Raw genomic sequence first — 26,183 nt, 5'->3', positions numbered from 1 at the left:
TGTTCTGAGAATTCTGTGATGTCCCTTGAGAAGACTTGTTCTCCTTAGGCTTTCCCTTATTGTGCTTCATCTCTTGGGAGAGAGCGATTGCTACCGCCTTGTTGAGATCTGCGGGGTCAAAGACTTCAACATCAAACTTGATGTATTCGTCTAACCCAAAGAGAAAAGCCTCTTTGCGCTCATCATCCGATTTGCGTAATTGAGTGCCTAGCTGCAAAACATGGTTAGAAAAAGACATGACTGGCATACCATGTTGCTTGAGATTGCGCCAATCCTCTTTCAATCGTGCGAGGTACTGAGGTGGCATAAACCGCGCCTTGAGCTTGTCTTGGAAATCAACCCAACTAATAGAGAGGGACGTGAAATCGTCGGCTGTCTCTAGGTGCACGGCTAGCTGTGCCTCTTGCCATGCGTGGTACCAATTGATGGCATCACCGGCAAGGTACATAGCTGCCGTCAAAACTTTGCTATTTCCTGTTTTCTTAGTTGTCGCAAAATAAGCATTAAAATGATGCAACCAAGAATGAATCACCGTAGCATCCATCTTACCATCATACTTACTGAAAGTAAACTTTTTGGTGACTGGGTTGTTGGAATCCGCATTGTGGTTCCACTTGAGGAATTCGCACGATCTTTAGGTGGTTCGGTCTTCGAGGCTAGCACTTGGGAAATAAATTCTTGAGTGCGTATCTCCCATTGAGCTTTACGCTCGGCATCCCTTTCTGCTTTTCGTTCATTTCGTTCATCGTGCTCGCGTTCGAAAGCAAGGCGATTGGTTTCTTGTTGTGCCAACGCAACGCGATTCGCTTCTAAAGTGACGCGAGTCGCTTCTTGTTGTGCCAGCATCATGTCCATCATTGACTTGACCATCATCTCCATAGGAGCTAGAACAACTCGTGGCGTAGATGGCGAAGGGGGAGGGTTGGAAAAATCTCCTGGTGGGGAGAATCCTTCGTCGCCTCTCTCATGCTCATCACTTGTATGCGAAGTATCCATTCCGCTTCGGGTGACGACCATGCACTAGGATCTTTGGTTCTTAAGTTCACGAGGAACTTGGTTCTTGAGGGTCTTGAGGTTTCCTTTTGCTTGCAAATCGCGTTGGAGAAGGATCTTCTCTTCACCCGAGTTCTACTCTTTTCTGCGGGCGCACCCCTTGGTGGCCTTGCGCTCACACCAAGGTTGCTTTTTCCCACCTCACGTCGATTGGCCGGCCGCTAAGTGCACGGTCTGCTCTCAATGAGTGAAAAGAGACACAAGGGGAGGTTGGACAAGCCCTTCTTTCTTGGGATTCTTGTCACTCTTCAACAAAACACGATTAGGAATCGACACGCCCAAGTAAACTTGGGTTCGTGTGACCGCAACAAGCAAAAAAAAATTCTTGTGGTTCTTGTGGTTCTTTCCTTGAGTAATGCAGAACACTTCCAAAGCTTTGATACCAATGTAAGGTGCAGCGGAATGAATGTTGTATTTTCTCAAGATTATTGATCTTTATTTGCTCAAGGTTCCTTTTAGTTCTTAGGGAAGGAGAGAGCCTTCCGTCTTTATGGAGAGTGCTATGATCACGAACAAAGTGAGTGGATATTGTGCGTGCAAGTGTATGAGACTGAGAGAAGGAGAGAAAAGAGATACGACACCCGAGAGGTTGTAAAACCCTCCTCCGAAGGCCCCACTCTCGTCGGCGAGAGTGGTCTACTTTTGATTGCACAAAGGTGTACAATGATGATGCATGGACTGATGCAAACGGGGACTATGTCGATGACGACGACGATGACTTTAGGGCTGAATTGGTTTCTCTTCTATCTGCTGTCCACAAGGGCAAAATGGCTAAGAATCTGGGAGATCTTGGGGCTGTTTCGTATGGCTGAAAATCCCTGTTTTACTGCTGTTTTTATGGCTGAAATTCTCTGATTTGAAGAGGCTCCTACTGATGACAAAACTCTGAGGTTCTTGTAATGGTCAATCTGTGTTTTTGGGTTGATGTCAAGGGCTGAAAAAGCTGCCTTACTGCAGGGCTGAGGCTGCGTTTTTGTGGCTGAAAACGATGAGAATCTGCAGGTCTTGCTAGCGTTAGTAAAACGCTGAGGGATGGTTGCCGGTAAGGAGAAAAACGCCAGGAAAGGGGAGCTTTGATGGCGATGGGCTGATGCTTGAGAAACGCCAAGGGAGGGAGAATGATGGCGATTATAAAACGTTGGGGCTGATGATGGAGTGGCCTCACCAAGATGGCTTGGGGAGGATCTTGCTGAGAGGGAGGGAACACCTGTTGCTTGGAAGCCTGCTGTGCTCTTTGCTCATCTGCCCTATTGTGCTAACTTGGGTTTGCTTATATATTAACTTACCCAATTTGCCCTACTGAGTTTCTAACAAAAGTCACTTAATAAATAAGTGAAAAATGTTAAAAATAGGATGTTGAAAAATTCCCAAACTGACTCTGATGGAATTTGATGGAAATGCTTATGCTTATGCTGTGTGCAACCAGAGGATATGCATCTACACTAAGTGACTGGGCATGCACGGTCTACGAATAGACTCACAAAAGTGCCAGATCACTTCTAATCTAAACTGACTGGACTGACGGGAACCCTGTTATGGTGTAGCTTGTACACGGACACATAGGGTTGGATGTGTCACGTGACACAAATTGCTGGATGAAGGCCAACACTTTGTCGGTAGCACCAAAGGTGCCATCATAGGTCAGAAAAGAGATACTCTTTCTTCCCTCCTTGAACTTCTTTAGCTTTTGTGACCTTCGCCATGCAGGAAATGATTTGTGATGTCCTCCCCTCTTGTATTCTCTAGGAGAATAGCCATAACTTTCGTCGGAAGAGGAAGAAGGTGAAGAAGAAGGAGAAGAAGAAGGAGATGAGGGTGACCCCTTCCTAGCCCTTTCTTCCTTTGTTTCCTCTCTTGCCTTTCAGAGTGATGAGGAGAAGGACTATGTGTTGATCTTTTCCTCTTGGGAGGAGTGGGCGATCGTCTAGACCGCCGTCTTTGTGGAGCCACATCTTCAGAGGAACTTAAACTTTCATTGCTTTCTTGCTCTTTGGATTCCTCCTCTCGAATGGGAGAGAGTCTTCTTTTGGGGGTCTCTGCAAGAGGCCGCCTAAGCTCTCTCTCCTCTTGGAGAGGAAGGGAAATTCCATAAGCACGAAGTTGTTGAGTAACTTCGGCTTGCAAAGCAGGGTTGCCCATAGCTTGCTGCAACCTAGTGACGAAATAATTCACAAACATGGGAGCATCATCATTAGCACCTTCATGTGCAAAATCAAAGCTATCAATGTTCATTCTACTCTCTTGATTATTGTCAGCCATGTTAACAAATCTTATGTATGTACTTAGTGTATGCTTTGGCAATTCAAAACCTTAGTTGCCACTCCTCTTAGCCTTTGAAAATCGGCTCTTAAGTATCTACACCCACGGCTTGAAATGGTTAATTATAGAGAGTAGAGGAGTAGGTCTAACATAGCAGAGTTGCCGAGGGCTAGCTCCTTTCGGACTTCTTATGGCTCAATAATGGTAAAGCGTAGGCAAGTCTAAAAAGACTCTATTATTAAGTCCAAATCTCTCGAGGTGTGCACCATCTCCCACATAGTGGGCTCAACAAAACCGATAATAGATCCCAGTTCCACTTACCCTAATATAATTAACAACATCAACCATTTATAGGCTACTTAAGGACCTCTCTTCTTAAGCAAGAAAAGAGAAACCAAATGCTCTGATACCAATGTAATGGAATTGGCCTATTTAACTTGAGAGTAGCGGAAATTAATGAGAGTACTTTTGAGAAATGACTTTGTGAGCATAGCGGGTGAACTTAATTGAAGATAGCAACATAATCATAGCAATTAGTTAACTTGGCATGAACAATACTTTTGCAAGAGAGAGAATTTAGAGAATATGACAACAATTGAGGACCGCATTTATGTGGAGCCGGTCCCCCCTCCAATAGGCATTTGTATTATGATATCTCCCATTAAGAGACTTGTTACACTACAATCTTTGTGTTCCTTGTGACCTAGGTGATGCAATGAAGATGGAAAGCTTCATGCATCACAAACATAACATAAACTTGAAGAAAGCTTTAACTATCCCAAGCCTCAGTCCCAAGACCTCAAACACCTTCGAAGGTGGAGAGAGCTAGTAGGGAATGAGGGTAGGGAAGAGGAAGAAGAAACATTTCATAGGAGAAAGAATTAGTTCCTCACTTATCATAACTCTTGTTGCTAGCATACATAATAGCATAGTAATGAAGAAGAAGGAGATGGCAAGCTTAAGCATTGAAGCATGGATCTTGGTTGGATTTGCACTCCATAGCCAAGAGTGTTGGTGTAGGCTCTCAACCTCTACTTCCTTGGAGAAGGAGAGGGAGCTCTTGCACTTTGCATAGCACACAATGAGAGTGTTTGTGAGTGTGTGTGGGTGAGTATACCCCCTAAGCAACCCCCTAGCTTGCTTGGGTCGACCCCCTCTTGTAGCTCATGCTTGAAGCTCATTGGACCCCTCCAAGCCTAGCCAATCACAAGCAAGAGGCATTACAAGCAACAAGGGTAGCCTTGGGACAAGTGTCCCCCTTTTCCCTTTGAGAGAGAGGGCTTAATAAATGCAAAATCAATTAATTAAATCTCCTAAATTATCATTGGACCCCTTGGGTGGCCAACCAATAGGCTTCAGGCACACCGTGAGGGCAACATGAGGAGGAACTTGACAAGTGTCCCTTTTGCTTTCTTTGTACCATGCATGCCTTGTGTGAGTGTGTGGGTGTCCTCTCTCATCCCCCCTCATGTAGGGCTCACCTCCTCCTTGTAGGGATTGAATATTTGACTTTTTGACACCTCAAGCCCCTCATGCATAGGCCCAGTTCCCACCACAAGCTTGGCCCTTAAGCACTTTAAGCTTGGGCTGGGTTCTCATCTCAAGTGCAACCCTAGCATCTCAAGCATGTCAAGCACCTCAAGCATCTCAATCATCAAGCACCTCAAGCATCTCAAGCACCTCAATCATCAAGCATCTCAAGAACCTTAGCCATCAAGCATGACAAGCAGGACAAGCACCTCGAGCTGGGTCGGGTTCCCGCGCCTCACGTTCAGCCCTAGCTTACCTAAGGTCAAAGGACTTTTACACACATTATTGGAGGTCTTCAATGAAGCTAACCCTAAGGTCTTATGCTCCATTGGTTAGCCTTGCTCTTTGATAGACCATCTCTCATTTGGGCCCCTTTACCATTGGCCCCGTGTTGAGATAGATCTATAAGCACAAGTCTATATCTTAACCCTTGTTCCCGTTTATTCTCCCACATTAAGCGATCAGTTTAATATGGGTCGATTATATATTAGATATTAGATTTTATGACATGGGTACTACTACACATAGATAGTCACATATTATCTTCCGCAGCCTAGTGCGACGAAAGAAGAGGGCTTACCTATCTCAATTAGAGCGTGATCTGTATCAGCTGTTTATGAGTCAGGACTCTAGTTAGACATGGAGGCTTTTCGATGAGCACTCTCCACCTCCAACCAGCCATCACCTCCGCAGAGACATGGGGGGAATATGCTACATCTCTCTCTATAGCATCGGGGCAGCCACCTTTGCCTGACCCTCCAGAGGCATGCCCAAAAACATGTACTTTCTTTACTGCTGAGAGGGTAAGGAAAGCCATTGACAAGATGAAGACAGGAAGAGCACATGATCATGATGGTATGGTAGCAAAGCACTTTATCTATGCCAGAGATATGCTTGGAGAGCCTCTTGCTATGATGTTTAATAGAGCCATGTATGAGGGTTTCCCGGAGACTTGGAGTATGTCCACTATTGTGCCTATCTTCAAGTTAGGAGATCCTATGCTTCTTGGGAATTACCTAACCATCATGGTTGGTCACACTCTGGCTAGGCTATATGCATCAATTCTTGAGCATAAGTTAAGTGGATGGGTAGAGAGAGAGGGTATACGGGCAGCAGGACAAGCAAGGTTCAGGAGAGGTTTCTCAACTCTTGACCAGATTTTGACACTCAGAGCCTTGCAACGTCATTTGGATGCACTGCATGTATTTGCACGGGACAGTGGATTATCTGTGAACCTTGGTAAGACCAAGGTAATGGTGTTTAACACCACGGCGTAGTGGGTAAAGAGGTCCGTCCCCACTTTTACATATGGTTGAGAGACTGAGGAGTATGCAGATACATACACTTATCTTGGGGCGGTTTTCAATGGTCCAATATTTTCCCTGAGGCGTGCATCAGATACGCTATTGACCAGAGCATATGCAGCATTGGGGAGACCTGAGAGGATATGTTCACAGGTTCAGTTCCAGGAACCTCGGACAAAGCTTTGGCTCTTTGACACTTTGGTCACTTCGGCCATGCTGTACGGAGTGGAGATATGGGGCCCCTCAGTTGATCATCGTAGCAGAGCTGGTAGGACTGATGGATGGAGATGTATGGAGAAGCCCTTGGTGTCTATGATTTCTCGGATGATTAGGGCCAAGGCCTCAATACCACATGACGTTGTTAGGGCGGAGCTCGCTGCTCCTCCATTGGTAGTGGAGGCACTCACTTGATCAGTTTCATTTATGCATAGCACTTGGGCTCTCCCTAGAGACAGATATGCTCGATTAGCACTAGAATCTTCGCGACAGCTGGCATTGCAGGGAGATAGATCATGTTAGTATGCAGAGATGGCATCTTGGTTTCAGTTACATGGCTTTAGTATGGACCGGCTACCCCCATTTCAGTACTCTCTGGATGCACCCTCCATCCCCCTCACAAGGGCAGAGATTACCAGGCTCATCAGATAGGACTTGATTCAGTTGGGTACGAAGAGGACATTGATAAACTACACATGAGCTAGGTACGAAGATGACTTTCTATAGAGAGCATCTTCTCCAACTCACGTAGGATGGTTTTGTGATCAGAACAGGATACATGGATACTCATCTATCCCACGGGATACGATGTGCCATTGGTCAGATACGCACATCCTCACATCAGCTAGAGATCGAGACAGGCAGATTTAGAGGAGTACCCGCTGAGTCTAGGATTTGTCAGGTGTGCCAAATAGAGCTAGAGACAAAGCTACATTACATATGTCACTGCCCAGTATACTTTGAGATATGAGGCCGCTTTCACTGTCTATTCAGAGGGGGTTTTGGGCCACTTTCTAGAGTCATGAGATACTGGGATCAGAGATGCCTTGGATTATACTTACTGGAGATTCGCAAACATGGAGAGGACCTCTTGAAAAGGGGCACAATGAGAGAGATCTAGGGATAGCGGAAGATCACAGATTTCTTTCAGTCACAACAAAGGAGTTCAAGCAGCCCCCACAGCATAACAACACCAAACGCACCAGCGGCATACTGCTTGATCGGGCGATAGAGTTGGGGCGGGTCCTGTCGCCCACGGATGAGAGGGCCCTCTCGAGATCGACGCAGATTGCGACAAAGGATCCATACCATATTGGCGCGACATAGGAGCCGTCCCGGATACTGATGTATATGTATATGATGCCTCGACTGTCAGACAGCTCCATTGTATCAGCTCACCCTTTGTCTTCCCTTTGTATCAGCTTTTACCCCACCCCTACCCACTATTTTCTTTTTAGTTCCTTGTACTTTTTGTACCCAGACCTTGTATTAGATTCACCACACGGAGCCTTTTGGTCTCATAGATCATTTTGGCCTTTTGAAAACGTTAATATTACATTTCATTTTCATTTCTCTCTCTCTCTCTCTCTCTCTCTCTCTCTCTCTCATTTTACGAGAAAGAAGACTGCAGAGGACGCATGCACCATAGCTCACAAAGGCAAGCTCTGTAGGCAGCTACTGGTGGTGGAGGGAGAGTCTTGAGAAGCTTTTCATTTTCATCAGCAAACTGACCATAGGGATGAGGGCAGGGAGCGCGCAGGTCTTCAACAACTCTCTCACGCGTAGGGCATAGGATACGGCGCACAAGTCTCAGAGTAGAATGCGCAAGGAGCACCAGAAAACGCTCAGGTGGCTTGACAGGGCGTGCAGGTCACAAAGCAGCTTCACATGAAACTCCTCACACCAGCTCCTCCTCATGCGAGGATGGCTTGACAGGGCGCGCAGGTCACAGAGCAAATTCACGCGAGAGAGCAGCAAGTCACCTTGTGCGTAGGTCACAGAGCAGCTGAGAGAGAGAGAGAGAGAACCAGCCCAACGCGAGACCTGCTCCGTACGCACACAAGCCCTCTTCTCTCTGCAAGTTCTCCTACGCGTAGAAGGACTTCCTACGCGTAGCAAGTCCCCCCCCCCCCCCCCCCCCCCCCCCCCCCCCCCCCCCCCTTCCCTTCATCTACGCGTAGAAAGACAAAGATCTCCTACGTTAAAGTTTAAAGGGTTTTTTAAGCTTTACGATAAAACTTTAAGTTTGCCTTATTCTACCTATATATTTCAGTGAGCCATTCAAGTCGTAACAACAGACAATTATAAATTCAAAGGAGATAAGCCACTCACAGTACATGCAAAGGTTTTTAAGCTTTAAGATAAACCTTTAAGTTTGCCTTATTCTCAGTCCCTCACCCTAGTACCCTACCCCACATTTGTGGCTCGGGTTCGATGGATCCGCCTACCGTAGGGGAAGGGCCGGGTGTAGATAGCTACACCACCCCAAAAAAAACAACGGCTACTTTGAAACGGAGAAACAGAGATACTGTACTATCACCAGGATCCTTACGAGTTGGGAAAACCTCCAGGATACATGATGAGCTACTGATGGAGAAGGTCCAGGTGATGCTCAAATCAGAGCTAAACTATATGAGGGATGACATCAGGAAGGAAATGCACGCGAATGCTGAGAGCTACAGGAACTCCATGTATGGAGACATGATGAGAGAACTAAGGAGAGAGATCCGGGGAATATAGAATGAGGAAATTCAGATCGTGAAAACGGAATTACGAAACCTAATCAAGGCCGAAGTAAATGTAACAGAATGCATTATGCAAAAGAAACTCGATGAGGTAGTATCAAGTTTTGAAGCATGGAGAACAAATATGGAAAAGCGCATGGGGGAAAAAGATGCAATAATCGAGGAGCTAAAAGGAGAACTTGCGGCTTGCAAATCTGCAACTAAGGAGAAGAGAGACGACCAACCTTCGGTGCTGAAGGAGCTCGAGGACATGAAGGATCAGATGAAAGCTCTACGAGAAGGAGATGAACAGAAATCGAAAACGGCATCTTCATGGGCGGAATGTCTTGTTAAGACACAAGAAAAGGTTGATGAAGCAGAGAAATGGATTGAGGATGCGAAGAAAGGGAAGGCCCAAATGCCTGAGACCACACCTACCTCCACCATTATTAATATGACCATTGAGGAAGAGCAGAAAAGGAAGAATCTGGTTCTAGAGGCATGTGCGGGTCACAGGAGTCAAAGACAAAGAGAATGTAGATGAAGAAGTGAGGGAACTGCTACAACGCATGGGCATCACAGAGCCTACTCACACAAGTGCATGGAGAGTGGGCAAGAAAGGAATCGACGAGAAGGGAAACGTAAAGGATAGGGCACTTATTCTCCGCTTCCCGAATATAGAAATAAGGAAAGAATTTCTAAAGAAGAGGCCAACTTTTAAGAAAACCGGTATTTTCTTGGGAGATGACCTTACATTGGCACAAGTGGCACACATTCAAGAGTTGATGCCAGAGATTAGGGCAGCAAGCGAAAAGGGGAAAATCGCCTTTTATAGAGGAGGGAAAGTAGTGGTTCTGGAAAAGCGCTCATCATGACGGTGCGAGACCTATGGGGCGACGCTCCGGATAGCGGCGTGGAATTGTAATGGATCATATAGGCTAGATGTAGGTGCCTTTGAAGACAGCTTGAGGGACAGAGACATAGTTTTCTACTCAGAGATAGACCAGATACCGGGACAGCTTATGCCACATGTGAAGGGGTATTTATGGGAAATAGCTGGTCGACCAGACAAGAGATCTCTACGAGGTAGCCGGGGTTCAGGAGGAGTAGCAGTCTTATTCAAAGAGGAGCTGAAACCACTACTACAGATTATCAGGAAAGATGAACAAGCAAGGTATATGTGGGTGAGAATGAGAGCCGAGACAGGTAGATTTCTATATATCGCTATATGCTACTTCCCTCCGAGTACATCAGTCTACTCCTCACCTAAAGGACAGTCCCCTTTCTCCATATTGAATAATGACATATGGGAGTTCTCTAGAGATGGAGACATCGTTCTCTTAGGAGATTTTAATGCCAGAACGGCCAACTCTCAAGCAATATTCTATGATACTTCTGAGGAAATGCTCAGAGAAGTGGATTTATCACAGGAGGGGCTTACTAGAAACTCATAGAATAAAGAGCACACTGAATATGGGAGACATCTCATGGAAATGGCAACTACACATGGTTTGGCCATACTTAATGGTCTAGAGATTTCCCTTTATCTGGGGGATTCACATGCTTCCCGCACATGCATGGGGCCAGTACAGTGGATTATGTCATGACTTCACCAAGCTTTATTTCTAGTATCGAGGACTTTAAGGTGGGACCCAGACCGGTTGGGATTGCAGTGGATCATGCTCTCTTGACCTTATCAATCTCCTTCCAATACAATGCCTCTCAAGTACAAAGGAAGAAGACACACACAAGATATACTTTCACGCCAGAGACTGATTTAGTCTATGTGGAAAAGATCTATAATAGGATGTGGGCAGCCGAGCCAGTATATACTGTAGAGGAGATTACTTCTCAGCTAACAGAGATACTACATGGAGCAGCACAAGAGGCTTACCCACGTACTCAGCCTGATCAGAAGAGAGGATCTGGGAACATGCCTCAAACAGTTGGTACGACGAGGAATGCAGAGAGACGAGAACCCAGGTCGAGAAAGAGCTTACACTTGGGATCATCACATATAAGCAGTCTCGGATTGCTCTTTGGCGTATAGTACGTCGCAAGAAAAGGGCATTGTTAGCCAAACTGGAGAAGGATTTATATCAGCTCTTCTTGAGTCAAGACTCACATGAGGCTTGGCGTTTATTTCACGAGCACTCATCGCCTCCGACAATTACTTCTCCTGAGATTTGGGGTCAATATGTAACATCATTATATATGGTATCTGGACAGCCTCGATTACCAGATTCGCTAGAGCCATGCCCTGCTACCAGTACTTTCTTTACTACGGAAATGGTGGAAAAAGCCATTGATAAGATGAAGACAAGAAGAGCATATGATCATGAGGGTTTAGTAGCAGAACATCTGATCCATGCAAGGGATCTACTTTCATAAGTCCTTGCTCGTCTGTTTAATCGAGTCATGTGTGAAGGATTACCTGAATCTTGGAAATTATCTACTATCGTACCTATTTTCAAGTCAGGGGATCCTATGATACCCGGGAACTACCGTACCATTATGGTGGGTCACACATTGACTGGACTGTACGCATCCATTCTGGAACAAAAATTGAGTAGATGGGCAGAGAATGAGGGCATAAGGGCAACAGGGCAAGCTGGATTCAGGAGGGGTTATTCCACTTTAGATCATATTCTTACGCTCAGAGCCATTATTGAGGAAGGAAGAGCAAGCGGGAGAAGGATGTGTTGTTGCTTTGTGGATTTTCGAAAAGCTTTTGATACAGTACCAAGGGCCAGATTGATGCGCAGAATGCAAGAGTTAGGGGTCCCCAAAGAGATTATCTGGGGGATCATGGCCTTATACGGGTCAATAACTGGCTATGTACGTACTCCAGAAGGGGATTCTGACATTGTTCATTCCACCGTTGGAGTAAAGCAGGGATGCCCACTGTCCCCTACTTTATTTGGTATGTATATAGATGAGGTATCAGATTACATTGATAGAGAGGGTGACAGAGGTGCTCAACTTGCAGGGTCATGGATCCCTCTGTTGTTGTATGCAGATGATATTGTATTGATAGCAGAGTCACCAGATGGAATGCAGAGGCAGTTAGATGCATTACATAAATTCGCGGAGGACAGCGGACTGTCGGTAAATTTGGGTAAAACCAAAGTTATGGTGTTTAACACCACACCGTAGTGGGTTAGGAGATCGACACCTACATTTGCATATGGCCAGGATACAGTAGAGTACACAGATGCATACACATACCTTGGTGTGGTATTTACAGGACCGAAGTTTACTCTTAAGAAAGCAGCGGATGCTAGATTGTCCAGAGCCTCTGCGGCCTTGGGAGGGTTGGAGAGGATGTGTTCATAAGTGCAGTTTTAGGAACCACGAACAAAACTTTGGCTCTTTGATACTGTGGTGGCTTCGGCTATGCTTTATGGGGTCCAGATTTGGGGACCATCTGTGGATCATGATAATTGGAGTCAATGGAGAGACCTTTGGTATCTATGATTTCCCGAATGATTAGAACCAAGGCCTCCGTACCACACGCGATTACCCGAGCGGAACTAGCTGCCCCTCCGATAGAAATTGAAGTTCTTACCAGATCAGTGTCCTTTATACATGGTTTATGGGATACAAATAATTGCCGATATACTAGATTGGCCCTCGAATCCTCTCGACAATTAGCAATGAAAGGAGATACATCATGCTGGTATGCGCAACTGTCCCCGTGGTTTTGGAGACACGGGTTCAGTATGGAAAGATTACCCCCCTTCCAATACTCTCTTGAGGCTCCATCACTGGCAATCACACGAACGGAGATTAATAAAATCATCCGCCAGGATCTTATACAGTTGGACACTAAGAGGACATGGGTAGACGCTACACAAGAATTGGGCACGAAGATGGCCGACTACAAAGAAAACTTCCTACAGCTATCTGAAGATGGTCTTGTGATTCGCCCGAGCTACATGGATACCCACCTGTCTCATGGTTTGAGATGTGCTATTGGTCAGATTCGTACATCCTCACACCAACTGGAAATTGAATTTGGCAGATTTAGGGGAATCCCACCTGAGAGCAGAATTTGCAGTTATGCGGAATGGAGCCGGAGACAGAATTACACTACATATGCCATTGCACCGTATACTATGAGATACGTGGGGGTTTCCATTGCCTATTTAAAGAAGGCTTTGGACCTCTAGATAGAGTCATGCAATACCAAGATCAAAGGTGCTTAGGCCTGTACCTACTGGAACTACATCGGCACAGGGATAATCTAATGAGAAGACAAAGAGCACTACAGCCTCAGAGGCAGATCACAGATTTCTTCGGATCGAGAGAAGCAGGAATGGAAGGAGAAGTAAGAGGCCAGCAGCGAGCACAAAGGAGTACCCACATTCATACTAAAGGCACCCTCATTGACAGGGCGATTGAGCTTAGGAAATCGAGACGACCACGACCGAGATGCAGAAGCACACTTCACCGGAGGAGACTACAACAAAGGATTAGAAGCATTCTAGCCAGACACCCAGAATGCTCCTAAGAAGTTTATCTAATACTTTGTATTTAGTTTTTCGCATTTATTTTCACACTTTCACACTTTTCAGACATTGTAACAGATTCACCACTTTTGTATCAGTATGGTCTCATAGGTCACTCTGGCCTTTTGAAGATGTTAATATAACATTTCATTTCATTTCATTTCTCTCTCTCTCTCTCTCTCTCTCTCTCTCTCTCTCTCTCTCTCCCCCCCCCCCCGTCTGCTGTTGAGAGCTACCTTCTACATTGTGCTGTTCTGACAATTGTTGCATTATTTTATCTCCTTGCCGGTCTCACATGGCCTAATCTCTCTCTGTAACCACTTTCTGCTAGTGGCTAGAAAGAGGATGGTGAACTTTTGATCACTACATGCTTGAAATAACTTTGGCACTTTAGAACAACTTGATTTACCTCAACTAAACTGAATGGATAAAGATGGTGGAGCGGGATGCTCCTATGGAAGAGAGTCGGCGGCCCTAAATCGTGTTCCATCACTGAGCGCCCCCCTTCGGGTATTTGTTTATACTTCAATCTGGTTGGGTACAATCTTGAAAAGATGATCTCTTTCTAGCCACTACCACTTTCTGCTAGTGGCTAGAAAGAGGATGGTGAACTTTTGATCACTACATGCTTGAAATAACTTTGGCACTTTAGAACAACTTGATTTACCTGAACTAAACTGGATGGATAAAGATGGTGGAGCGGGATGCTCGTATGGAAGAGAGTCGGCGGCCCTAAATCGTGTTCCATCACTGAGCGCCCCCCTTCGGTTATTTGTTTATACCTCAATCTGGTTGGGTACAATCTTGAAAAGATGATCTCCTTCAGTGTAGGTCAAGTGCATAAGCAAAAACCACACTCTTGTTCGCTTGCTATTGTGTTCCTAAAATGTCCTAAGGGAGTGCTTTTATAACCCCTTCCCAAAAGCAATCTCTCTTGTGATGAAAAAATAAGCCCGTGCCCCCCCTTCCCCCCCCCTTCCTGGTGCACGGCGGGCATGGGCAGCATAACCAAGCTACAATACCCATATGCATTACATAAGCCGGTAGGCAACACAGACTAAACGGAGCTGGTAGTGAAAAAACCCCTGAATTATGACAATTACAACAAACCATAGGGAAAATCCACCAGTGATACAAAGTTACAAAAGATGGGCGATACATCAAAGGCTGGTGACCAAGGAGGGAACTTAATTCTCTAAAATCTGTAATTTTATGTTCATTTTTAGTGTACTATTGACCCAAGTTAAAATGCCTCTCGTAGATTTTTATCCATGTGTGTTCATCTGTTGGAACCTTTTTGACCGTTTTTTTTCTCGTCTTAGTCTCTTCCTAAATTTTACTCAGGTGGCATAATCTTTGCATTGATGCATTGGCCAGAGCTACGCAGATTATGATTGACGTGATTTGTCATTGCTCATGTTTGGTTTTTATCTGAAAACTGCCAGTCATGCATACTTTTTAAGTTGTAAACTGGTTAAAGGACCTAACATTCAAAAAAGGGTGCAGGAATCACTCTGCAGAAATGCTTTTTGGCTACACAGAAGCAGAAATCTTGGGACACAATGGTGTAGAATTGCTAGCTTTTCATGCATTTGAAAGCTTCAAAGAGCGTATCAGGCTGGCAGAAAAGTGGACAGGTCTAGTTCATCTCAGGAAAAAATCTGGAGAATTTTTTACAGCTATGGTGACAGATTCTCCGTACTATGATGATGATGGTAGTGTTTTAGGTGTGGTGGAGGTTACCAGTGATGTATACTCGCAATTGCAACAGACTTCTTCTAAACAAGCAGATATTGCAGATGAAGGTGGCTCACATGGTGCAAGCATTCAGCAGCCACGGCATTCTCAATTAACAGTGGCAATCACTAACTTGGTATTGATTTCAACCACTTGTGTTTGTATGCATAGAAACTCTTGTCAAAATGTAATTTTCTTACATGTCTTCACCAGGCATCGAAGGTATCATTTCAGGTAGCATCAAGAGTCTCTTCCAAGGTCTCTTGGATGCGATCTGATAACTCGATAATCGAGTCTGAAGGTGGGAGTGGAGGCAGCCATTGCTCAGATGTTGTCAGTACTGAAATACATCCAGAAGATCATAAATTTGTGGCAGATGTTACCTCAAGTGGAAGTAGTACGCCAAAATCTCTCTTCAAAAGCATCTCCCCCTCTTCGTTATTAGCTCTTAAGAGCAGCCACAGTTGTGACTCGCTAAATGAGCATGAAGGTGAAGGGATTGGAAGGAAGCCTGGTGTACTGAAGGTCTTGGGTTCAAAAGCAGAATCGTGGATGACAGGGTTAGCTCAATCCAACATCTTACCTGTTGCTGCACTTGCAAAACTGGGAGAGCATAAGCGTGTAAATGCCATTGAGAATGAGGGTGAGCATGAAGGGAAAAAAGCTGGAGGGTTTAAGGCTCTTGGATTTAGGGCAGAGGCATGGATTGCCAAAAAGAGCATGCCATGGTTGCGACATAACCCAGATGAGATTGATGATCATCAAAGTCAAACAAGGTCTTTGTTTACTAGTGATGAGGATCTCCGAAGCTCTGAAAAGTTAGGGTTGAAGGAGGATGCAGAGAACAAAATGGATCAAGCAGAGAAAGATCAATCTCTCCTTGTTAAAGGATTGAGTGTGAAAGATGCTGCTGGCTCTCAGAATTATGGCATGTTACACTTGCCAATGAGCAGCAGCAATGCAAGCAATACCTCTATCAATTTGCTACGACCGCATGCTGCGGAAAGTGATGCCATTGATTGTGAAATTGCATGGGAGGAGTTAACATTTGGTGAACAAATTGGACAAGGTGGGTAAAAGCGTATCTACATTCTCTTGAAGCATAGAATTATGGGGAAATATCAAACTGCCATATCTGCAAGTCTTTCCTAAAGAAAGATTGGCTTCTCCTATGTTGTTTTCCAGGTTCATGTGGGACTGTATATCATAGTCTCTGGTATGGCTCGGTATGTTAACTTTCATTTGTGGTTTATTGAAACACAGTTGTGAATTTACTTCTACTTTTATGCGTCTTTCTCCTTTTGTCTCTTAGGATGTAGCTGTAAAGGTGTTCACAGAAAAAGAATATTCACCAGCACTTCTTCATGACTTCAGAACGGAGGTAATCACTAGCGGCCATGGTGTTCGCTTTCTGTGCTTTTAGCAGGACTAGCAACTCTCAATATGCTTTTACAGCTTTAATTTTGCTTGGAAGAAAGGTTGCTCTTATGAAGAGACTCAGACATCCAAACATAGTGCTTTTCATGGGAGCTGTGACGTCATCCACTCATCTGTCAATTGTAACAGAGTTCTTACCTCGGTTGTACTTTCAACTTGCAGCAATTTTATTCTAATTACATATGGATATGAGCTAACGGAACTTTAAAAACAGGGGCAGTTTATTTCGCCTGCTTCACAGAAATACTCAGGGAATGGATTTGAGACGCCGTCTGCGAATGGCTTTGGATATAGTAGGCTGTCCCATACTTATAGAAATCCTTTGTTCTTTTTAATTGGAAACAGTTGAGACATGTAGGCAGATTTTCAAGCCTGTCAAAGCAGCTAATATTTATGTTTGATCTCCCTGTTTATTGCAGGCTCGTGGGATGAACTATCTTCACCACTGCAACCCACCGATCGTTCATCGAGATCTGAAATCATCAAATTTACTCGTTGACAAGAACTGGACTGTTAAGGTAATGTGGGGCTTTGTAAAACAGTTGAGAAAACACTTGTCTAAACCCACTGTTTTGAAAATGCAATCCTTTTGTTCTTGATACGAAAGCAGGTTGCAGACTTTGGTCTTTCTCGGATGAAACATGCGACCTTTCTGACAACCAAGTCAGGGAAGGGAACGGTTAGTGTCTTTAAAGCTCAATAAATATAGATGCTTCACCCTGACTTGCACCATCAGAACTATATCATTCTTTAATTTTAATTGAAAACCATTAATTGTTTTTTCCCATTGCAGCCTCAATGGATGGCTCCAGAAGTTCTCCGAAGTGAGCCATCTGACGAGAAGTAAATACTTGTGTGTCGAGCTTATGCATTCCAAAGCTTTAAGATTATACAATAACAGATGGATAATGCTTATACTGCAGGGCTGACATATATAGTTTTGGTGTCATATTGTGGGAGCTAGCGACAGGAAAGATTCCTTGGGATGGTCTGAATGCAATGCAGGTACAACCATGGTCATGTAGCTTTCTTCTTGTGAATTTTAGCCAGTTGACACAATGCCCACCTTTTCTTTAATTTCCATCAAGTGTGTTAATTATGCTTTTGGACAAGAATTCTCGACATTAATAAATGATGCGTGTGGGCTAGAGGTGAGAGCACAAATGTACAATGTGGAGTGGATCATTTTGCACCAGAACAGACACTCTAGTCTATCTCAGGGAAAATATCGAGGGCAAGAGCTTCTGATTACCCAGATTGCGAGCAGACAGCTCAGCTATTCATGGCCAGGACGTGTCCCCTCCAACTCGTGTCCGCAGTGTTATGGATCATTTGTACATTACACCACAGAAATTATCTTGTACTTTATACCTTGTCTTTGCATTCTTGGTCCAAGTGCTTACCCTGGAGATTTAGTACCCAAAGTAAACGTTTAAGAAGTGATCAACTACCTGATAAGGTTACTACTGGGCACCCTATGATACTTCAACACTCACTGTCATCTCCAGCATGTGGGATGATGACATGTCAAGCCCAACATGGCCTATTACAGACCTGGGGGTATAGTGGCTAATGCTGCATGCTTGGCAATGAACCCCCGCTTGCAAACAATAAGAAGATTGTTCTTTTAGTTGAAAGCAGACAATGACGAGCTACAGACGTCATGTAGTTATAGGGAGGAATACAATTGGGATAAAAAAAAAGCTCAAGTCAGGGGGCCTCTTGTGTCAGTATACAGAACTTCACTCTGCTGCAAAGAAAGGCCCTGCTTGCTAGTGGCGATGCTAGGTGCTGTCAGAGCTTTCTTGGAGTCATATCGTATGGGCTGTGCAGGGTGTGGATCAACTCGGCCCATAGGTCCTGCATAATCTCAGCAGGAGGCACTAAATGCCTCTCCAAGATACGGAAACAATAGAGCTGTCCAAATAAACAAGAGGGGCGGCGACTGGTCAGCTCCTAATGTGCATCCCACTCTTGACTCCGAAGTCCAGCAACTAGTTTGCCTTGATTGCTTTAATGTGCAGACGGTGTGAATGGATCGAAATACCGTAAAGGGGCAAAAATTTCACAAAGCGGAGTAGTGTACCTTTTACCTCATCTCATAGCTTGTTTGCAAGGCTTTGTAGCATCTCCGTGAATTTGACCTTGCCACATGGTTGGAATTTGGAGCCAGGCGAGGTGTGAAGAAAAAGAAGAATCAATCACAACAACACCAAATAACCACTTCAAAACAGTTTACAGTTCACAATAGATTTTGCACTGGCCCGGCGGAGTTCCGTGCCTAGACATATTGGCCCCAAAGACCGGCGCCCCTTTCGGTATTTCTTTATGTATTAATCAATGTTCACAGTACAAGAGAGCGCTTATTTAAAGTTTACAAGGGTTGCCAAAAGCAGAGCCCCAAAAGCTTCAGATCCAAAAGTATAAAAAATAATAGCCAAAAGCTCTTCTCTCTCAAGCTCTCTTTTGTTTTCAAATAAAGCATTCTCTTTCTCTCTCTTGCGTGAGCAAAACTGAAAACTGCCGCAAAAGCAACTGAAAAAGCTGCCGCAAATTCAGCCCTGCCGTACGATGCCACATCAGCATGCCAGCGCTTTATCCGGGAATATCAGCCTGCTGCTAGGGTTAGGGTTAGGATTTAGGACAGTTTTTAGGGTTAGGGTTAGGGTTAGGGGTTCTGGCAGAAATTAGGGTTTGCAGGTTTTAGGGTTAGGGTTTGCAGAATTAGGGTTTTCAGCAGCTCGGCCCCTGGACAGACACGTCATCAATTTGTGACAATTGTCATTCCAGAACAGGTCCTGGCTCACAAGGAAAGGAAAGTGAAAGGTAAGCTGACATGCCGGTACTTAGTCAAGTTCAGGAACTACCCGGCTTTGGATGCCAAGTGGATGGAGGAGGACCTAGCAGATACTCCTCAAATTTTAGAGCTTTACCTTGAAGCGTTTGGTTTAGCATCGACTATTCCAAGAGTTACCGATGAATCAGCAGGTTGAATATGGTGCAGTGCAGAATGACGAGGGGAGTTACTCCGCTCCTTAGTCACAGGTTACCTCGATGGAATAAAGTCTCTGATTTCTTTTTGAGATTTCAGGGATAGTGACGAACTGACAATATTTTGTTGAATGACTTTATGTAAAGAAGTACTTTGAAATAGGAATTCCTAAAATGAATCTTTTACATGTGCTCTCTCATGTGTGTATTGTTTGAGTGCATGTTTGAAAGACGAAATGATTGTAGCATTTGTGTCTTGTTCACCTGAGGGGTTATGTGGATATGATAGTAACAAGAAATAGTCAATCAAGACATCCGTCAGAGGTCAGCGTGGCTTGGATGTGATTGCTAAATAAGTTACAATGATCATGATTCTCATCTAAGGTCTCAACGGGGATAGTGATGTAAATGTGATGTGAATGTTCAGTGATTGTCGTCTTTGTGCAAGTGCTAGATCTATGTGGTCTAGTACGTTGGTAAGAGTCAGTGTCTGCTGAACTAGTTTTTGTCCTCTCTGTTTTGCAGGTGTAATTTAGGGCGATTACAATTCTTTCAAGAGGGGGATGTGTCACAAAGTGATGATATGGCATGACCTAATGTAAAGAATGGCCAACAAAGTGTTCCCGACTTATGGTACCCCAGCCGAAGGGCCTAAAACTTATTAAAATAAAACAAGAGGCCCAAATTATGTGAATGGACGGTGATGTGGCTGTATGGACTTCCGTGATTTGTGCCGCAAATCGTGCTGACATGCTGGCGCAGCACTGCATACGGACAGCCCAAGAGGGCGCTAGCTTTTGGCCTCCGAATGCTTTTAGACTAGCTTTTCATGTACTGCTTTTGGCCAGGGGCCTTTATAAGTGTGCTAGGGCCTCTCACTCTGGGAGGTTAGCTTGGAAGTAGTGCAGAGAGAGCAAGGACCCTCGGACATTGTAATTTTGTAAGCATAATAATAAAGAAATACCGAGAAGGGGCGCCAATCTTTGGGGTTAGTATCTCTGGGTGTGGAACTTTGCGGTGTCGTGTCGTCTCTCCCTTAGTTTTGTTCAGTTCTTTTAGTTTTCTCTCATGTGTGTTGCATTAGATCTTTGCTTTGGAGTGTCCAAGTCTATTACACAAGCTAGTATGCAGAGGTGATGCAAACCCAGCTAGAGGGTCTCAAAGCTTCTCGCAGCCCTTGCTCTCGCAAACTTCCATGCCCCACCTTTCTATCTCTGCATGTGTGTCGAACACAGTTTATGCTGTGTTGAGTGCACAGCTCAAGGCCTTTGCATTTTGAGCTCTCTCAGAAGCTCATGAGCTCACTTTCATGTCAGCCAGCGGTACTTGCTGCACCCTCTGTGCAACATCAGTAGTGCTCATGGCAGCACCACCCTTCTGCGGCGACCTGATGTACAATACCGACTTAAGCAGCTCCTCCTCCAATACCTTTATTGCAGCTTTTGTCATTTCCATTCAGGTTTGCATTAACAGTGGCGACCTGATGTACAATACCGACTTAAGCAGCTCTTCCTCCAATACCTTTATTGCAGCTTTTGTCGTTTCCATTCAGGCTTCAATAACACAGCTTTACTGTGGCATTACTTATACTTAATTTTGCATGAGCTCACAAAATTGGCACATAACACATCTCTTACTACAGGCTCTTATTTAACAGTATACAGATGTGATTTAACCATACCCTTTTCCTCTGGTAAGTTCTTAAAGTAGGCACAAATCAGAGACAAAAGTAACTTATCACCTGTATAAAGATGTATCTGCGCATGGATCTCAATCCACAAGTGGCAACTACCTGCTCTGATACCAGGGTAACATAAGCGGGAATCCTGGGCGTTGTATGCCTCTCGTGAAGAGCTCTAGTGTGAGCTCTTTGACTTAGGAGCACTAGTAATGAATGACCACCCAACCATAGGAGTCCCTTTATTTATTTAACAGTATACAGATGTGATTTAACCATACCCTTTTCCTCTGATAAGTTCTTAAAGTAGGCACAAATCAGAGACAAAAGTAACTTATCACCTGTATAAAGATGTATCTACGCATGGATCTCAATCCACAAGTGGCAACTACCTGCTCCGATACCAGGGTAACATAAGCGGGAATCCTGGGCGTTGTACGCCTCTCGTGAAGAGCTCTAGTGTGAGCTCTTTGACTTAGGAGCACTAGTAATGAATGACCACCCAACCATAGGAGTCCCTTTATTAACATACATGACCCATCCTCATGGTGTGTCGGGCTACACACCCTATGGCCGTCCTAGGCCTCCTCAAACCTTGAGTGGACTCCACCCCTAGCTCTGCACGAGCAGTGTCCACTAAGCACCCTTCCTGCACAGGCCACGTGTGCTTCATTGTCTGTCAATGGTGCGATGCTATTGATGACGTGAAAACAAGCCTCCCAGCCTTAGCCCAAGCACCACTCTATGCATCTCGGCAACAAGTGTCAGGAAGCCAAGGTCCACTTGATGAGGAACTCTTAGCTCAAAACATGTCCTGCAGAAGTTCCTTCCACAGCTCTTTCCCTGGAAGAAGCCTAAGAATCCATGCAAGGCATGGAGTTTGACCTTGCAACCTCCAATCTCTGCCTGCAAAAGTCTTTCTACAAAATCCATGGGGCTGCAAGGGCAAAGAAAAATGCCTCTCTCGTTAGAACTACATAGATAATTTACAGAACCAAAGAGACTAGAAAAAGGTTAGGGATTGTTTGGTTTATTTATATTCTAATTTGATCTAGAATTTATTTAGTAGAATCACTATACGAACTTGAGAAAGATAGCATGGCTATCTCTACAAGAAATTTTTGACATTTCCAAAGCTTGATCATGTCCCTTTAACTCGATTTGGATGCATGCAAGGCATGTGATTATGTTTGGATTAAGGAGCATGGCTCCATACAAGGATACTCAAGAACCTAGCTTGTGTATTAAGTGTCCATAGATTTTTTTCGCCAGTATCTCTTTTGATATGTCCTCTTTATGCTATGCTTCCCTGGCTGACGAGCAGGATTGCGTACTCCCTAGTAGCCATGGCTGGTCAGAATAGTGATGACCAATTACGCTACCTTGGTGTGTGTTGGCTGATCATCTCATCTAGACCAAAAACAATGTTGATAACTCATTAAACCTGACTTGTATAGGAGCTAGAGAATATCAAGCACAGAGGCGATGCACTACATCGTTACTCAACATACCTGGTTGGTCACCACTACGCTCCTAGCCAGAGATAGGAAAGCTGAGCTCCAACGAAGAAGCTTTTTACAAATACTCAGGAGGAGTAGCACTATCTGCCGCTCTAGTGAAAGATTAAGGCCCATCTGATAGCCTATGTAGTACTATGGAATGGCTTGGTCATCTCTGACAGCTATTCCAGGGTGGAAGCTGAGAGTAGATGTCAGATCAGATAGGCAGATTCAGATTCAGACTCCAGACAAATATGAAAATCAGATATAGACTGAAATAAAAGTACAAAGTCAGAGATTGGACACAAGACTGGAGCTGGTATATTCAGATATTGAAGGAAAGTACAAATGGCACCAAGTGCTGATACAACAAAGCTAAATGACAGTAGGAGCAACAACTCAATGATTACAAAGACTCATTGTAGCCTACAAAGTGATAGGCCCTTAAAATGAAGCAATTTTTCTGTTCAGTTTCATTGAGCTTATTCTTCCAAGCAATTCAAAGAGCCTACTTTGCTCATAACATTCCTTGATCTGGTCTACCATCCTGATGTACCTTTGTTGATCAGTTGGTTCGTTGTATTTCGGTTACAAAGCAGGGTAGAACGTGGGAAGCTCATCATCTTTCATGGGCAAGGCATACATAAGCATTGGGGAATCAAGTACTAATTCAATGAAATTCTGTTCTCTTGCATCATCATTTTGCGCAGGATCCGAACCAGATGGAACAAACTTTTCAAGGCGGTTTCTTGTTCCCAGAGGCTTATTTTGGTTTTGGGGCCTCTGCTGATGGCGCATTGTTCTCAAGCAAAATCTTCACTTTTTGGTCTAGTATCCGCCTATCAATTTGCACCTTTCTTAATAGTGCCTGCATCTCCAATCTGATATCTTTCTTACACTTGTACGAAGAGCGGTTTCCTAGCAGCATTTCTAAGTGCAAACCCTAGCTCTGAACATTTATTGTAGTTAATTGCTGAGCCCGAGGGTTCACCAACATATCATTTGCAGTCAACACATGTTCTGGAACCCTGTCCAGCAGTTGGTTGGTGTTGGGGTGTGGAGGCAGCCTACACGTTGTTGTTCATGATAGCTGATTATTTTCCATTGGTCAATCATTCTCTTTGCCCCTACATACAACATTTGGGACCCCTGCAGATCCGAATATGCGTCATCATCATGTAAAAAGGTCTGGAAGTGGAGGGCCTTCTCTTGTCATAATCTTTTGTTCAGGCTAACGCACTAGGTAGAATGGTCTGGGTCCTCCTCTGAATCTAGATCAATCAGCATAGCTTTGCCTATCTGCTCTGGTGAGAGCCGTACTCTACTGCTGCCCTGTTGCTAGCTGATCTGGTGCCGTCTCCGTCGCAGTCTTCTTATCTAGCTTCATCCTTTGTGCATTCATGTCTTTGGTCAATCTCCATTTATCTGTACTTAGAGTGGATTTCTGACTCTTTAACAACTCCACCTTTTGTTGAGTGCCTTGATGGTCTTCTTATCCTAATCTTCTATACATTCAACATTAATCAGAATATTTTTTGTGGCAGGCAGCTCTTGCTTCAATTCTTCAGACCTGATGATCTACTTTTCTAGTTCAGCCTCGAGATTGGTTATGTCGACTTGCTTGATAGAACTCTTGAGCTTCCATCATCTGACTATGGCGTTTACTGTAGTATTCCATCCCGTCTGGATTGTGACAACGCATCCAATAGTGATTGTTTTTGTATCTGTCCTATCATTCTGGTAGGTGAGCACAGGCACTTTATATGGTATAGGTAGCTTTCCAGAGGTGTCCACAACCAAACTGCCCACCATTTGATCCTTGTGTAGGGCTTAAAGCCGATCTACTGATGTTTCCACAATAGAAGAAGTTACTACATGGTTTTTGAAGTAGTAGTAGCCTGATCAGAGCTCGTTGATAAATGGTTTTCTGGACTGTTGATGCAAAAATAGTTTGTTAGCTCTGGGCCTTGAGTTGATTGCATTATTCCTTTGTTAGTTTTTGCTTCTTGTTCGCTGGTTCCGATGGTCCCGCTTCTGTCTGTTCTAGATCCCTCTTTGTTCCGGTACTGTATGAGAATCCAGACCAGTAGTCTGGTCTGGTCCTTGGGTGCTTCACCTCCACTGATCTTCAACAGGGAATTTTGAACATTCGCATGCACTGGCTTTCTGGTTGCCCAGTAGAAAAACTACCAGACATACCATGCTTCAAACAGATGCTCGGTTTGTACTTTTGCTGTTTGGGTCACTAGACTGTTAAATAGAATGGGACTTGAATTGATTACTGCCTTGGTGTTCATCTTTCTGGCCAGAATCATGCTAAACAGCTTTTTGGATACATACGCGGGGTTGTTTTTCAGACTGATAGCGTCAACAAAAAAATTGTAGGTTGCTTTGTGTTCCAGCGCTGAGATTGGAATGCCCTGGCCCACATCTTTTCGCTTCTTTTTGGCCTGAGGAGTTTCCTTCAGAAAACTGCTAATCACATTTGCTGAGGCTGAGTAGGGTTGGGGTTTTGAATCAAAGGGCAGGCTGAAACTTGGGATAGTGCTGCAACTTTTATCTGAAGAGTCCTTCCATTAATACGAACTGTGTCTACATCAGAGTTGAAAGTGTCGATAACTCGTTGAATTACTGTAGCATCAAATGGAATCGTGGTGGCTTCCAAGACCTTCTCCATGCCCCATATCTTTAGTAGGCTCGCTCATTCTGCTGAAACATGTACTTACTGGTGTTCCGATGAGGCACAAAACATTTGGCTTCTTCTTGATGTAACTCTTCAAGTTCTTGAACGTTCTCGTCGATGGTGGCCTTCATGGCTTGAGAGCTCAATGTTCCTCTTTTACCCATAGCAGAGCTTTGTGACAGGCTGTGTTGAAAACGAAAACTCGCTCGATGAAGATGGTGATGCAAACTTGTGATGTAAACCACAAATAGGCAGGTGTGTCGGGATGCGCAGCAGTTGGGGAAGGTGAAGGTGATGTAGGAGAAGGCTCTGCAAGTGAAGGCTCAATACGGGCAGGAGGTGAAGGAATAAACGCAGGGTCTCACACTCTCCTCTTAATAATCCTAATTTGAGCCATGAATGTACCAATCCTTGCGCGCCTCGAAGTTATGCCTGCCGATATTGATGTGTCATCCATGCATTGGTTTGTCCTTCTAATGATGATTTGTGGGATACTCCTAAAGATTCGGTCTCTAATGCACCGCCAGTGTGACCGTTATGAGATTCAGATGCCTTCTGACTTTTAATCATTTGGTTCTGGGTTTCCTCAGATCACCACCTGCATCTTGTCCTTCAAATGTCCCAACTACGTCTGGTTCGATGATAAACAGATCCAATGTCACAAAGTGATGACGTGGCGGACAGCAAAAACCCTAATTTCTGCCAGAAACCCTAAAATTCCTGCAAACCCTAAATTCCGGAAATCGCGGAGGCGGATTATTATTATTATTATTATTATTTT

General features: G+C 44.4%; 1 protein-coding gene across 4 annotated transcripts in view; it reads left to right on the top strand.

Moving 5' to 3' along the window:
- Positions 1-26,183, top strand: part of LOC147463370 (uncharacterized) — a 38,718-nt gene that overhangs the window by 6,699 nt on the left and 5,836 nt on the right. For 2 of the 4 annotated variants that reach the window (XM_086488418.1, XM_086488444.1), the window contains exons 2-11: positions 14,884-15,250; positions 15,328-16,183; positions 16,300-16,340; positions 16,427-16,495; positions 16,593-16,693; positions 16,766-16,844; positions 16,971-17,069; positions 17,162-17,230; positions 17,345-17,394; positions 17,475-17,556. In XM_086488418.1, the coding sequence (XP_086344544.1) occupies positions 14,884-15,250; positions 15,328-16,183; positions 16,300-16,340; positions 16,427-16,495; positions 16,593-16,693; positions 16,766-16,844; positions 16,971-17,069; positions 17,162-17,230; positions 17,345-17,394; positions 17,475-17,556 (1,813 nt within the window). Of the gene's footprint in view, positions 1-14,883; positions 15,251-15,327; positions 16,184-16,299; positions 16,341-16,426; positions 16,496-16,592; positions 16,694-16,765; positions 16,845-16,970; positions 17,070-17,161; positions 17,231-17,344; positions 17,395-17,474; positions 17,557-20,067; positions 20,464-26,183 lie in introns of those variants that run through there. The other 2 variants (XM_086488426.1, XM_086488436.1) reach the window with 2 other exon arrangements.

The sequence above is a fragment of the Adiantum capillus-veneris genome, chromosome 2, assembly GCF_014529385.1.
Source record: "Adiantum capillus-veneris isolate H3 chromosome 2, ASM1452938v2, whole genome shotgun sequence".
In the NCBI taxonomy this organism is placed as follows: Eukaryota; Viridiplantae; Streptophyta; class Polypodiopsida; order Polypodiales; family Pteridaceae; genus Adiantum; species Adiantum capillus-veneris.
Note: the sequence above shows the minus strand (reverse complement) of the source record. Positions and strands in the feature narration are given on the sequence as shown.